This window comes from Emys orbicularis, chromosome 8 (assembly GCF_028017835.1).
Source record: "Emys orbicularis isolate rEmyOrb1 chromosome 8, rEmyOrb1.hap1, whole genome shotgun sequence".
NCBI classification, from domain to species: domain Eukaryota; kingdom Metazoa; phylum Chordata; order Testudines; family Emydidae; genus Emys; species Emys orbicularis.
Window position 1 is genome coordinate 85,332,241 of NC_088690.1, and position 14,206 is coordinate 85,346,446.

The window sequence follows — 14,206 nt, forward strand, 5'->3', positions numbered from 1 at the left end:
CCCCTCCTAAGACCCCCCCAACTGCCCCACCCCCTACCTGTACCCTGACTGCCCAAAACCTTATCCACACCATCCCCCAGAAAGCCCCCCCCCGAACTCCCGACCCCCCCCCCCCGTCTCTTGACTGCCCCATCCAAAACCTCCCTGCCCCTTCTCCGGCCCCCTGGCCTCCTTGTTGTTGGCCTTCGCCTAATGTCTCTGTGAGCTTGCTCAGGAACGGCCTGAGCCGTTCGTCCCGGCAGGCTGGCTGGCAGGGGAGGAGGAGCGGGGGAGGAGCTCCAGACTGCCGGAGGCTGCCCTGTTAGCCGCGCGCGCTCTGCATGGGGGGGGAGAAGTCCGGACATTTACAAATTCCCCCCGGACGCTATTTTTAGCTCAAAAATCCGGACATGTCCGGGGGAATCCGGACGAATGGTAACCCTAAACTATTGCAGAGAAAAATGTACTAGTACTGACATTTTGCATGGAGATGTAAATAACTGATTTCTAGCCCGAGTCTTGTAGAAGTTTTCTTAGCTCTAGGGAAAACAGCTAATCAAAGCTTTCTCTGAACATTACCTTAGCAAAGCCAATTATAAGTCAAGTTTAACACTAAGGAAGACCTCCCACTTCCTTTCTCTCTACTGTCTTAGCAAATCCGGCCTTTCTCCTTGTTTGCTCCTGTTGTAGGATTTCAACAGTCAACAAGTAAGTGCTGATGCTGTGATTTGCAAACTCAAACTTACTTGAACCATGGGGGGCTTTAGGCTCACAAAACATTTAATTTCCCAGGAGTAAAGGAAGATTTACTGGCATTAACATCCCTGGCATTCACCCACATCTTCTCCCAGTTACCGCAGCTTCACCGTTTTACTGCTGCTGAATGATTTTCTGGGCAAAATGCACTTCCAGTGCTGCCCAGCCTATGAAGTATCACAACAATGTATTATGATTTAAGTGGAATGTTGATACGTAGCAGTATACAAGCTGGAACTGATACAAAGCAGTAAAGCTAGTGCACACATACAGCCATTGATGGTATACTTTTGGGCCCGATCCAATCCTCAGGCTGTGCATAGGTTCATGCCTTAAACACCAAGCATGAGAAAAGTATTGTGGGGTGCAACTTGGGCATTTCACTTTTAATTCCCCCACACCGAGGAATTTCAGTATCCACTAACCAAAGTGCAGTGACCAGGAGCAGGCTCTGAGTCTAGGGGCAGGCTCCTGGGTAGGATTCCTCATGTTTTGTGACCCATATTTTTAAGCCCTGGAAGAGAAAGAAGAGTGGCAATGTGTGGAAAGATTGTAGTCTGAATACAGGCCCATATTAACACTGCCTCTGCAGTATGACTGAATGTATGTGTCCCAAGTTAAAAGTCCCTAGGGCCCGCATTTAGCCTAAAGATTGTAGCTTTATTTACAATGTGCAACAATAAGCAAATTTGAACAATGTATTCATGTCTTCCTGAGCAACATATAGCAATAAAAAAGCCATGGTGAAGTATCATGCAAAGGAAAATAAGAAAAAATGAAGTACGGAAGCGCAGCCTTTTAGGGTATGTCTTACATTGCAGTTAGGCCAGCTGACTAAGGCTCATGGGGCTCAGGCTAAGGGGCTGTTTAATTGCAGTGGAGATGTTTGGGCTTGGGCTGCAACTTGAGCTCTGGGACTCTCCCACCGCACAGGGTCCTAGAGCCCAGGCTCCAGACCAAGCTCAAGCATCTACACTGCAATCAAACAGCCCCTTAGCCCAAGCCCCACAAGCCTGAGTCAGCTGGCACAGCCAGCCATGAGTTTTTAATTGCAATGTAGACATACCATTACTTTACTCCCCTTTCTGATTACTGTAGTTCCCCTATATGGCACTGAAAAAGTTTGTATATTCTTATTAACCCTTCAATATAGAGCTAGAAGCTGAAGTTGAAAGTACATTTGTGATTTAAAAAAAATAGGAGTGTAGTTCTCTGCATATCTTCTATTCAATTCAGGGCCTGATCCAAAGCCCACTGAAGTCAATGAAAGATTCCCAATGGCTTCAGTGAGGTGTGGATCAGGCCTTTATGGAACAGACAACATGTGCGTAGGACAGAACAATCATCATTAAAACATTAACACTTACCTCTTAAAGTAATTGGCTTTATCATAGTTTTGGGAATATCTGGCATGTAAATTGCTGTCTAATGCAATATAGTTAACATGTTAATGGTGAGGATAATATGTGCCCAAAACAACTGATATCCAATCCCTGGCTGGTGCCTGGAACTTTGGGGAAATTTACATTTGATTCAAGATCTGATTTTTTGCTATTTGGCACTATATCCATGATAGGCCTAAGCCAGAAGCCTGAAATAGAGCAGCCCTGAACTTTGGGAAAGTTTGGTCTTTGTAGCTCAGGCCCATGAAAATGTAGCTATACTTCCACAGAGGAGTCTTGATATATCCATAGTGTAGCATCCTTTTTATCTTGATCTTAGCCATATGGGAAAGATATATACGGCATATTACAAAGAAAAAGTGAGAATAATTCAAAAGTAAAGTACTGCATTAGAACTTGGGCCTTTGAGCTCATGGTAATTGATGGCTCTCAGAGCTTTCCATGATTGGGTCCTAAAGCTATTCATACATATCTAAGGTCTCTGATGACATCATGTCAACTATGAGATAATACTTGAGTTATCTGGAAAGTCGTCAGAGATGCAAAATTAAGATGTATGTAGACCTATCCTGTAAACCACATATTTGGTAAACTACAGAAGCTCATAAAAAGGTGTGGGGGGACAACTTTTCCTAAATTCCTAAATTCATTTGTGGTGCAAAGTGTTCATCTTCCATTGCACATTTGTATTTTTGTAAGACTATTGCAAGAAAATATGTTGAATATTTTGGAACAGTTTGTAACTGAGTGGAGTATTATAACATTAAAGTTGATTCAATCAATCCAAATAAAAAAAAAAAGGTTATTTGCACACTATAATTGGTTAACATTTTATGCTCTGCATCCATGAAATACAACTAGTTAAGATAAAAAAAAAAGACGACTTCTTAAGTATGTTTCCTCATAAAAGTCCGTAGAAAATAACCAATGATGTCTAAAATTAGATACAAATAACATTAAATCAGAAAAAGTTATTGCTTCTTCAAATATTTATTTTCCTGTATGGAAGAAAGGGATTTGGCGCCACTGAAACTTGATGACTAAGCATATGCTATCACTTCCACTCAGTTGGATACAGGCATCGGTGAACTATTTGGTATTTTTTCTGAATGTTTTCCAGCACTGTAAATTTGGAGGCATCAGAGCAGAAGCTTTATAATAAACACAAATTCTGACATATTCCTAAGAAAAGAAATTCAGTGTTACAGATTTTAGTTTAAATATTTTTTCAAACCAGTTTGCTACAGTAGTTGCCATTTTCTGACATACTTTTCTATAACAATCGAGAAGCAATTCAAAACCTTACTTATCAGCAAGCTCTCTCTTACAATAATCTGACTGTTATTTGTGAAATCTGGGATAAAACAGTGCAATTTCAGATGCTGAATATCTTAAAAAACTCTGGAAGCTGCCAGGAAGAGATATGAACTACACTATATATAATATGACAGAGTTACAACAAATATATATATATATATATGCACACACTGGGAAGTGCTTTTCTTAACGTGCAACACCAAGTGCATGACATTTAAGAGTCTTAATCTTGCAGAAAGAAAAAAAAATTCTCTCAATCTGCTGGATAGACTCCATATTTTCCTTCTCCTATGAATTCCATCTTCCTGATTTTAGTTTTAGTCTTTTTTAAACATAAAAAATAAATAAAAAGTAGTAAAACTAATTTAAAACTGGTTAAGTGCCCAGTCCTTCTCCTTGAAGTTAATATGAGGTCGCTGACTTCAATGGGAGCAGGTTCAGCTCCACAATGGAAATCTTACACCTCTTTAAAGAAATAGGCTGTATAAAGGCTTGAGCTTGCAACCCTTACTTATGTGAGTTGTACCATTGACAAAGAGGATGACTCACATGAGTAAAGGATGCAGGATTTGGCTTGGAGTAATAAAGAAAAGCTATGTAATATGATGCTACTGTAACTATGATTTTTTTTTTTTTTTGGCCAGAGGAAATAGATATTTGAATCCAAAGTAACATGAGTGTTTAAGTCACTGAGAAGTGTTTTTTACCCACAAAAGCTTATGCCCAAATAAATCTGTTAGTCTTTAAGGTGCCACCGGACTCCTTGTTTTTTTTGTGGATACAGACTAACACGGCTACCCCCTGATACTAGTCTACTTGGGGATGCTTAACATCTACATATTCTGTTCTCCCTCTTTTATTCATTATATTGTACTTGTGTCGGCTGTCCCAGCTTCCTATGGATTTTACCATCTTTGTGGAGCAGTAATGAATAGTGATCAGTTGAAGTATGCTCATGGGGGAAAATATGATAAATCATGCAATGCCATAAATTAAATTAAAAGTGCTGCCCATGATGGTTTTATCTAATTCTCACAAAAATACTCTCAAGTCACAATGTTTGTTTATTTTCAGGGCCTAATCTGTTATGTTAAATGTTCTGGTATGCACTAAAAAGACCTTTTTTTTAGGCTTGTTTACTCAGCATGAAAAGTATTTAAAGAGCAATGAGGGAGGCCTATTGCACTATTTCCAACATCTGCTGACATTTAAAGCACAGAAGATGGCATCAAAAATTTCTAAACACATAAAGGGCAAGGAGGAAGGATAGTTCAGGGAATTCACATCAGGATAGATGCTTTCATCTTTAAGTCACAAGTTCAATTCTAACCTTGAAAGTAAGGACCCGAGGACACCTTGGACAGACCAACTGCTGTTAACACAAAATGTTTTTTTTTTCTAGTGGACAGGTGTTCATGTTACATATAAATCTAAATGACAGTGACAACACCCAGTTGCTAGTCTGGATATAGAAGCCAAGGACTGAGGCCCAGATTCAGCTAGGGTGACCAGATGAGAATTCCAAAATATCGGGACCGCCGCAGGGGGAGCGCCTTTTCAATTGTTACACTCTCCTGTCTGAGTCTTCGGCGGCGGGTCCTTCAATCGCTGATGGCCTTCGGTGGCGGGTAATAAACCTTGCTGCCAAAGAAGGAAGGACCATCCACCGAAATGCCGCCGAGACCCGGACGTGCCGGGTGAGTGTAACAATTGAAAAGGCGCTCCCCTTCCTGTCACCGCTGCCTAAGCAACAAGGAAAAAAAAAAAAAGCCAGAAACAAAATATCGGGACAAATGGCATCCCGACCGTACTTCGGTCGGGACGTGGGACAAACTGCTCGATATTTTTATCAGGACGTCTGGTCACCCTAGATTCAGCAAGGTATTAAGTATGTGCTTAATTTTACGCACATGACTTTAAGCACCACTGAATTCAATAGGATTACTCATGTTCATAATGTCAGAAATCTTGTGGAATCGGGGCCTGAACAAACAGAGGCTGTTCTATCTTTTCTTCCCTAGAGACTGAAGTACGTCGATGTGGTAAAATGGAGAGCTTGTGTCTGTGGATAAGACGTAAATTACTAGAACAGTCAATCTGTCACGTTTAAGTCAGTGCTATATTTCTTATTTTTAAGTGTCTGATATATTCATAAATGTTATTATTGTCATTATTATTTATTATTTGTATTACAGCAGCAACTAGATAGAGACTCCAATTAGGATCAGAGCTCTATATTGAAAAGTGCCATAGAGATGAATAATAAAACTCAATCCTCTGCCACAAAAAGTTTACAAACTAATTTAAATAGGAAACAAGTGGCTGGGTGACATATTTCAAAGGTCAAGATACTGAGGGCCTATCTTGCTAACATTTACTCACTTAATAGTGCTTACTCACAGAAGGAGTCTCTCTGAAATCAGTGGGTCTCTTCATGTGAATAAGGGTTTGCAGGGTTGGGTCATGATGGCCTACTGTAGGGCAGTGGAACAATTTGTCATTTACCAATATGGGCTATTCAGGCCAAATGAAACTGAAATTCCAACCTCTGAAAGTCCCTCCCTCCCCGCCACACACATAGTATCAATTAGTCAGTTGTTTATTCTGTTTTGTGAAACAAAACATTTCATGGAAACTGGAATGACTAATATTCCAGTGCAGCAGAAGATAGAATCAAGCTCTGATTTGTTTTTTTCCTCTCTCAGAACTGATGTATGTTTTAGCATTTGAACTCATTTAACATTAAATATTTGCTTCCTGATTTGCAGTGAAGGGAAAAAAGGTAATTTTTCCTCCTTTGGCTTAATTACAAATGATGTAAATGTGGTCTCACTTTTGGAAAAATCAGCTACTCTTAACAATGAGGTGTAAATTGGTGTCTACTTAATTCTGTTCACAGTAGGAATAAAGCATAATACAATCCTCAACTCCTTAATTTTAGCAGTAGAACCACAGGTACTGCACAGAAATTAACACTTTACTTGGTGTATAGAGCTATTGTCTCAAACTTGTTCAGTTCAGATTGAGGGCCATTTAACTATATGACAAGTATCAGGGGGGTAGCTGTGTTAGTCTGTATCTACAAAAACAACAAAGAGTCTGGTGGCACCTTAAAGACTAACAGATTTATTTGGGCATAAGCTTTCGTGGGTAAAAACCTCACTTCTTCGGATGCATAGCTATATGACACGTACCTATATATGCATGTGTGCATATTGATACACACATACGCTACCCTAAAATAATTTAGATCTAAGAAAGAAAGAAAGAAAGAAAGAAAGAAAGAAAGAATCAATCCCTCCCCTCCAAATTGTATCCACTAAACTATTGGTGGTGGGGGGAGAGAACAGCCTGATTCTCAGCTACATTAGAGCAGTTTTGCACCATGCTGGTTCCGCAGATTTCCTAAAGCCTCCTTATCTGGACATTAGAGGACTTGCCCAATCTAAGGGAATGTTCAAGTGGTATCAGCTCTTATGCCACCATTTGCAAGATACTGGCATACAGGTGTGGTCGGAGGAAGAGAAGAGTGGCCAATGCTCTCTTATACCCAGGTGATCCCCAGCTGCCACAATTGCCCACTGTGACTACTGGAAACTAATGGTTGCTCTGGCATCAGAAACATATCATCTCCCTTCCTTATAAATATCCTGGGGATGGTGTAAAGGGGTGTTAAAGCCCCTCCAAGCTGCACTCAGGATCTGTTAGCATTCTGTTTTCTGCAGACTTTATGAAATTCCAGTGACTGGTTTGTTGATGCTAGATATGGCTATACAATACAAAGCTAGGAAAGGATAAATGAGAGATGAAATAAAGTTCTCAATTTCTAATCCAGTAGATCTCAAAATTAAAACTGCGGGCATAAGAACAGCAAATTACATTGTCACTTATTTAGTTATGCTAAGATAGTATCAGAAATCTGGGGCTGTAATAAACATTAAGGAAGAAAGGGGTTGGGAACAAGTCTTCACTAATGGCTGTGCACTCTTCAACCCACAAATTATTCTGCAACATCTGTTTTTGGCTGTAGGATCAGACTGGAAATTATGTGTTTTCTTATGACTCAGAATATTTTCTATCTTCTATTACCACCGAGGTTGCTCCACTCTAACCGTATCTCAACATTCAAACCTGCTGCCAATAAGTGACCCAAGCCATCAAAATGGATGACAAATAACCAAAATACTGGATACCCATTTTTTGATCAGCACTGCACACTACTTTACAGATTTTAGTTCACAGTTTATAGAGAACAATGTGGACTTTGTAATTATAAAAACTATTCTTAAGGATGTTTCTACACTGTGTGAATAAAACAAATAGTTTTTGCAGTCAATTTTGGGGCATGGAGAGGGGGGGCCCTTGCCCAGGTTGCTTCGAGGTAAAGGGGTGTACAATTTATTTTGTATTTCCCACTCACCATTATATAGTTAAGTCAGCTCCATCTCCCCACCCCATTCCCAACACAGCTGGTAGCAGTGCAATTGAATCAGTCCTCCCACATACACAACCACACACCTTCGTACCACCCTGCTACTAATGCAATTCACTTAGCACACGCCCCGCATTACCAATCCGTCTGGTGGTACCAGTACAATGAAGTACCCTATGCAGTTCAATCAGCCCAACCACATTTAGCCACCCTTTCCCCCAATATTATTAATTTAGGCTAGGCCCTGCCTCTCTGCAGGGCTCCATTGCTGCTGCCTCCAAGGAGGTCCCTGCTGCTCCTCCCTCCCTGCATCCCTATAGGGAGCACAGAGCAAAATCCCAGTTGCCCAGGAGCACACAGAGTTGTCCATGAGGGTAGGGGGAAGCCAGAATGACCAGGCTTGGTGAGTACACTTTCCGTGGGGTGGGGGAAGTGGAGCCTCCCAGCCTGTGAAGAGTTTACCAGCTCAGAGTCCACTACACTTCCTTCCCCTGCCATCGGTGAAAGGTAAAGTGACTTACCTGCTGTCTCTGTCCTCTCCCCACTCCACCCAGAAAAGCCTATTGGCTCCCATATTCCCTGTCTGGGGCTGTCTCTCTGCTCCTGAGGGGAAAAGGGAAGAAATGGGGCAGGGGGTCCAGAGCTGCTGGAATAGGGCCATCTTCTTCCTGAGCCCCGCTGCTGCTTCTCCCTTTCCCGCCAAAAAAACACCTTAGTTTGCAGGGGAGCAGGGCAGGAAGGGAGGGGTCAGGTGGAATGTGGGATTTAAGCACTGGAAAGTGATTGCCTTTAGAGTGAAATTTTATTACGAGCCACCACTTTCACACAGCTTTAGGAAAGAAACTGGAGTACTAGACAGGTTCTACATAATAGGCTGCCCCTCTATACCAAATTAAAGGCCAAGATTTCTAACACCAACCTATTTTTCATAGCAACAACAAATACAATCATTAGTCATGTGATGAAGGAGCAAATAGTATGGTGGTCTCCTCAGATGACAGGCTAGCCAATATTTCATTCTACTCTGAGTAAAAGGGATGCAAATTTCATTTTGGGGGACAGCAAAAGTGATATAGGGCATACTGAAGCAGGATCCAAAAAGTTATGGAACACAGTTTGACTCACAGGAAGTGCCTTCTAAGGCTAGAGAGGAGAGCAATCTTTTGATGTAAACCAGAAATTGGCAACATGTTAACTGAGAAAGAGCTCCAGAAAACAGCAAGATCATCTGGATACCCATTGTTGCCCTGATGCGCATGGAAAACCAGAAGAACTCAGCAAGGCTAAATGATCAAAAATAGATGCCAAAGGGCCAACACTAATGGTAATCCAGTAGCCACAATCATCAGCATGACAACACTGCAAGATGCCTGAAGAAATAGTCATTTTTTTTTCTTCAAGAGTCAGGTATAGACTGTGAGCTCTGCTACTGCACGAAAAGAAAAATTAACACAACCTGACTGCAGAGAGCAATGGGTTCACAGTTGTACAGTATGTTGTAAAATGGCAAAACATGTTGGAATACAAGAAATTAAACCCATTTAAGCAAAACCAATAAATCACAAGGTTTCTTTCTTCTCCCCTCCTTTAGAATACTAATTTCAAATATCTGGGATTATACTAACTTCAATTTATCATTGTTGAAGACAAATTGAAATTTATTCTATATTTGACTCAAAGCCAATCAGAATTGAAAGCTTCAAATTAAATCAACTAACCAGTGAAAATCAAATATCTCATTAAAATCTAATTGTCCTGCTAGCTGATTGGTTTAATTCTTCTGGTCTTGAAGCAGATGAAAAGGAAAAATGTGTCCGAGCCTGAACAACAGAGGGAGACAGAAACAAATAATCTGTACAAATGTATTAGAACAATATGCAAACAAGAAAATGTAACAACATCATTGTTTGAGTCACCTGTGCTGTCACAGTTTGACCACAAGGAGCTCTTGCAATATCTTGACTAAATGTCACAGACTTTGAACAATTATTGGGGCTCTATCTCAACTAATTCCCTTGTCTAAGAATAAACTTGAGTTATATCTTCAACGAGGTCTTTCATATTCTTCTGTTGTATGTATATTGCAGAAAGCAATATTGTGGGCACCTTCCAGATTCTAAAAATATTGCACATTTATACACATGTAGTCCCTGACCACAATTTCTGAGTCTTCTCTGTTTGCTCATGCAGTGACACACTGGAACATGACTATGCCAGGGAGGGATTTATTATTCTGGGTAGTAAGTAAGAATTGCCCCTTGGGGAATGATGGGAATGAGAAAGCTCTGACTTAACTTCATCTTTCCAGTCTGTGCTTTCACGTGACAGATGCTATCTACTCCCTCATCAAACAATCACTCAGTGCTAGAGAGGTTGCATCTACCTCAAGTACTGTACAGAACCCAAAACAAAGCAGCAACAATTGTAATGTATAGACAGGATATCTTACTTAGAATTCAAATATATCAGTATGCACAACTCCTTCTTAATGACTATGCACACAGCAGAGTCATGCACAGAAACAACACTTTGTATAGTGGCTTGACAATAAGCAAATATGGACGACATTTCTCTGTCATTTTGGGATCTGATTTTCAACTGGGCATTAACTCAGTTTCTCATTTTCCAGAAAGTGTTTTGATTTTGTAATTTAATTTGTCGACAGAAAGCGGTAGATGTCTTTACTACTAATTGTTGAGCCCACAATTAATTTTTGCATGCAAAAATATAGGTGCAGTAATTTGCAGATACAAAACTGTATCAACAAAACCAGAGACCAATATTGAAAGCTGAGCTCTCAAAATTCAGTATGATGGTGTTTAAAAAAAAGTATTTTCATTCATTCAGTCGTTAGGAGACAATCTATTCTAGCTGACCAACTGCAAGACTAGGTGGCAGGAGTTTGGGTTCTAATCCCATCTCTGATTCACTGTAGGAATATGGGGAAGTCAATTAAGTGCTATGTGCTTGAGTTTCTCCATCTGTAAAATAATGATATGATATTTACCTGCCTCACAGCCTTAATTGTGACGTTTTAATAGTTAACACTTCCACAAAACTTTGATGTTACTAATTATTATTTGGCTAAATTGTAACTTAACTTACTATTTATTTTTCTTAAATCACAGTGTGCACTTGTCCCACTGTGGGTTTTTTTATTATTATTAATGCCACAGGCACGAGAGTGCCCACTCAGTAGATACAGCTCTGACCACACTGGAGCAAGTTTTTATTTCAGATATATGAATACACTGGGGAAGCTAGACATTGACATGACACTTCACAGGGAAGCTGAAAGAGGAGACGCTGGGAACAAAAACACACAACAATTATTTGAAAGGACCTTTTTGCGCTCCACTCACAATATCTGTGAGCATCTGCCTCCTCAGAGCAGTGAAAAACAGATTGGAAAAGGTGGAAGGGAGAAAGAAGGAAGTACTTTTTAAAGCATAAATGTCTTATATTGGTTTATTGGTTTCTTTCTCTTCAGATTTTCTTTAAATCTTTGCCCTGAACATGGGTATCTCTGCTCCTAAATACTCAGTTTTATATCAGCATTGTTTTTACCTTATTTGAATAGCACCCCATGCTCTAATAGTTGGACTATGATATCACTGTACATTAGCACTGTCTCTCTTTCAATCAATTTACACCAGCGTGAAATGAGAGTCGGGCCATGGAGCATTACAACATGGTAAGGATATGACTACAGTTTCCATCACATTTTAACTATTAGCATGCCGATAAGATTCTTTTTTTATTGATCAGGATGGTTTACCACTTCATAGATTTGCTTTTATGAAATGATGCTGAAAAATAGTGAAAATACATACAGTTATGCCTAAGGGGGGGGGGGGTTCCTGAAATATTCTTGAAACTGTACTAGACATTAAATGGTATTTTGGCCAACACTGCAGCTGCCTCGAGAAAAGGCAAGTTTCATTTCTGGACCAGTGACAGGTCTTCTTTACCTAAAAATGCCAAGGCTTTAAAAATCTGTATCTCTTAGCCCTGCAAGACTAGAAACAGGAACTTTATTACATTGGGAAGGAGAGATTCCCAGCTTCACAACGGTAACAACGGTACTTGCCTCAAGCATTGGATGGGTCTAAGATGTCAGACATCAGTAAGTTTCCACTGATCAAGTCCCTTAGGCACTTCAAAATCTGCCATTGAGCATGTGCAAAGCCACCTGAGTCCTGACACCCGGGCACCTAAGCTTATGCCTAAGCCCCAGTGGGATCCTCAAAAAAGGCATTCCCTTGCCTTTCTCACCTGATCAGTAGGCATTCTCAGAGGCCACCTTACAAGCTGGACCCTGCACTAAACACAGGAGGAGGAGGAGAAGGAGCTGTCACCATACTTATAACCTTTAGCTGCATGGTTAGAGTGCACACTGAGGATGTGGGAGACCTGTGTTCCCATCGCTGCCTGAGGTAAAGCAGGGATTTGAATCCCTATCTCCAGAGAATGCCCTATCCATGGGTTTCTCAATCTCTCCTGGTGAGGACATTCCACTTTGTAAGTCATTAAATAGCCACGGGTACAGAGATTTGATCTTGGGTCTCTCACATCCCAACTCAGTGCCCTAAGCACTGGACTATATCAGTCAGTCTCACTCTTTCTCTGGTCCAATGAATATTTAATTATTTATACAAAATGGAACTGCTTCAACAGGAGAGACTGAGATCGACTCACTGCAGAACATCCCAGAGTCCAACAGTTGGAGTCTCCTGAGATGGGTGTTTAAATCCCTCCTCTACATGAAGCAGATTTCTAACCACTAGCCTAAACTTAGAGGTGGTCACTACCACCACTTTTTGTCAGAAAGGGCTAAGGCACCTAATTCCATTGCTGTGAATCCCAGATGGAGATAAGGTGCCTCCCTCTGTCCCAGACTAAGGTGCTTAGCTTCCTTTGAGGGGTGAAGCTGAGGCCACACCCCCTCCTTGGCTTTTCCTACTGGCTAGTTTAGGCCACTGCCTGCTCAGCTTATTGGCTATTCTCAGGCACCTAACCCTCCCCAGATATTTTATGGCTAGCCTGACTGCCTAACTTGCGGCTGTGGATTCCACTAGGTGGCAGGCAACCCAAAGATAGCTGTTGCAATGTTGATCGTTTGTGAATTTAGCCTGAGGTGTTTTACAGTTTTTGGACCAAAATCCTCAACAGGTATAAATCACATAGCTCCACTGAAGTCAACAGAGCTACACTGATTTACAAGAAGTGATGATGTCGTCTATTAATCTTAGGGCTTGTCTACACTGGCACTTTACAGCGCTGCGACTTTCTCACTCAGGGATGTGAAAAAACACCCCCTTGAGCGCTGCAAGTTTCAGTGCTGTAACGTGTCCGTATAGATCGTGCACCAGCGCTGGTAGCTACGCCCCTTGTGGAGGTGGTTTTTTTAGAGCGCTGGGAGAGCTGTGCTGCGACTACACAAGCCATGTTAAAGCGCTGCCGCAGCAGCGCTTTAACATTGCCAGTGAAGACGTGCCCTTAATTTTTCTCTTCCTCTGAGACCTATACAGTTCATATCATGTAATTGAGGCACCTGGTTTTCCTAGCAGAAGGGATACAAGAAGCAGATAGTATTTTTTTAATTCTCTCAAACATCTCTAAAATTGTTTCTGCAGAATATGCAGGATACATGAGATATATGTTAGAAAAGCAAATAAATACTTAATTGGCTTTTTAAAAATTGTTAACTGCTAATTTTTAAACACCAGGCTAATATTGAGGTGTATAATTAGTAGTGAGAAATCTAATTTAAAAGCTGGCTACACTGTAAAACAAGCTACATTTTAAAAATATTGATGACATTAAAACTATTAAAGATACATGACAAATTTATGACACATGACATTTAAGTGAAAGCTTCCATACAGTGTATGTCACCATATGTTCTCAATCTTCAAATGCTGTGTTTCTCTGAAAATATTATACTGATATGCAGGCCTAGAAATTCCTTTCAGGGCACTTGAGAAATTTCTATTTATACCTAATGAAATGCAATAATTTACTGCAAAGTTTATATATTGCTTTCCCTGCTTTGAAACTAAACTGAAGCAGCTAAGTGAATGAACAAATAAGGGATGCTCTCTGAAGGGCTACAGTGGTGTGGGTGACACTTTTCTTGTCTTCCCAGAGGTAAAGTGTGTCATATCCTCAATACTTTCAATCTCTACCAGCCTAGAAAGCTACAGGCTATTCCCAGAGCAAGATCTCTCTCATTCACACATGCTTCTTACGTGCTACGAGTCTAGTCTCCCCCTCCTTTCCCCCCCAAAGTTTATATAAATAAAAAAATAAGTACAAA

General features: G+C 40.7%; 1 protein-coding gene across 12 annotated transcripts in view; it reads right to left on the minus strand.

Annotated features, from left to right (window-relative positions):
• Positions 1–14,206, minus strand: part of TENM2 (teneurin transmembrane protein 2) — an 812,220-nt gene that overhangs the window by 564,138 nt on the left and 233,876 nt on the right. Inside the window, exon 3 of one of the 12 annotated variants that reach the window (XM_065409746.1) lies at positions 10,958–10,971. The exons of the other annotated variants lie outside the window; for them this stretch is intronic. Within the exon in view, the coding sequence (XP_065265818.1) occupies positions 10,958–10,971 (14 nt within the window). The remainder of the gene's footprint in view (positions 1–10,957; positions 10,972–14,206) is intronic. 12 annotated transcript variants of the gene reach the window in all.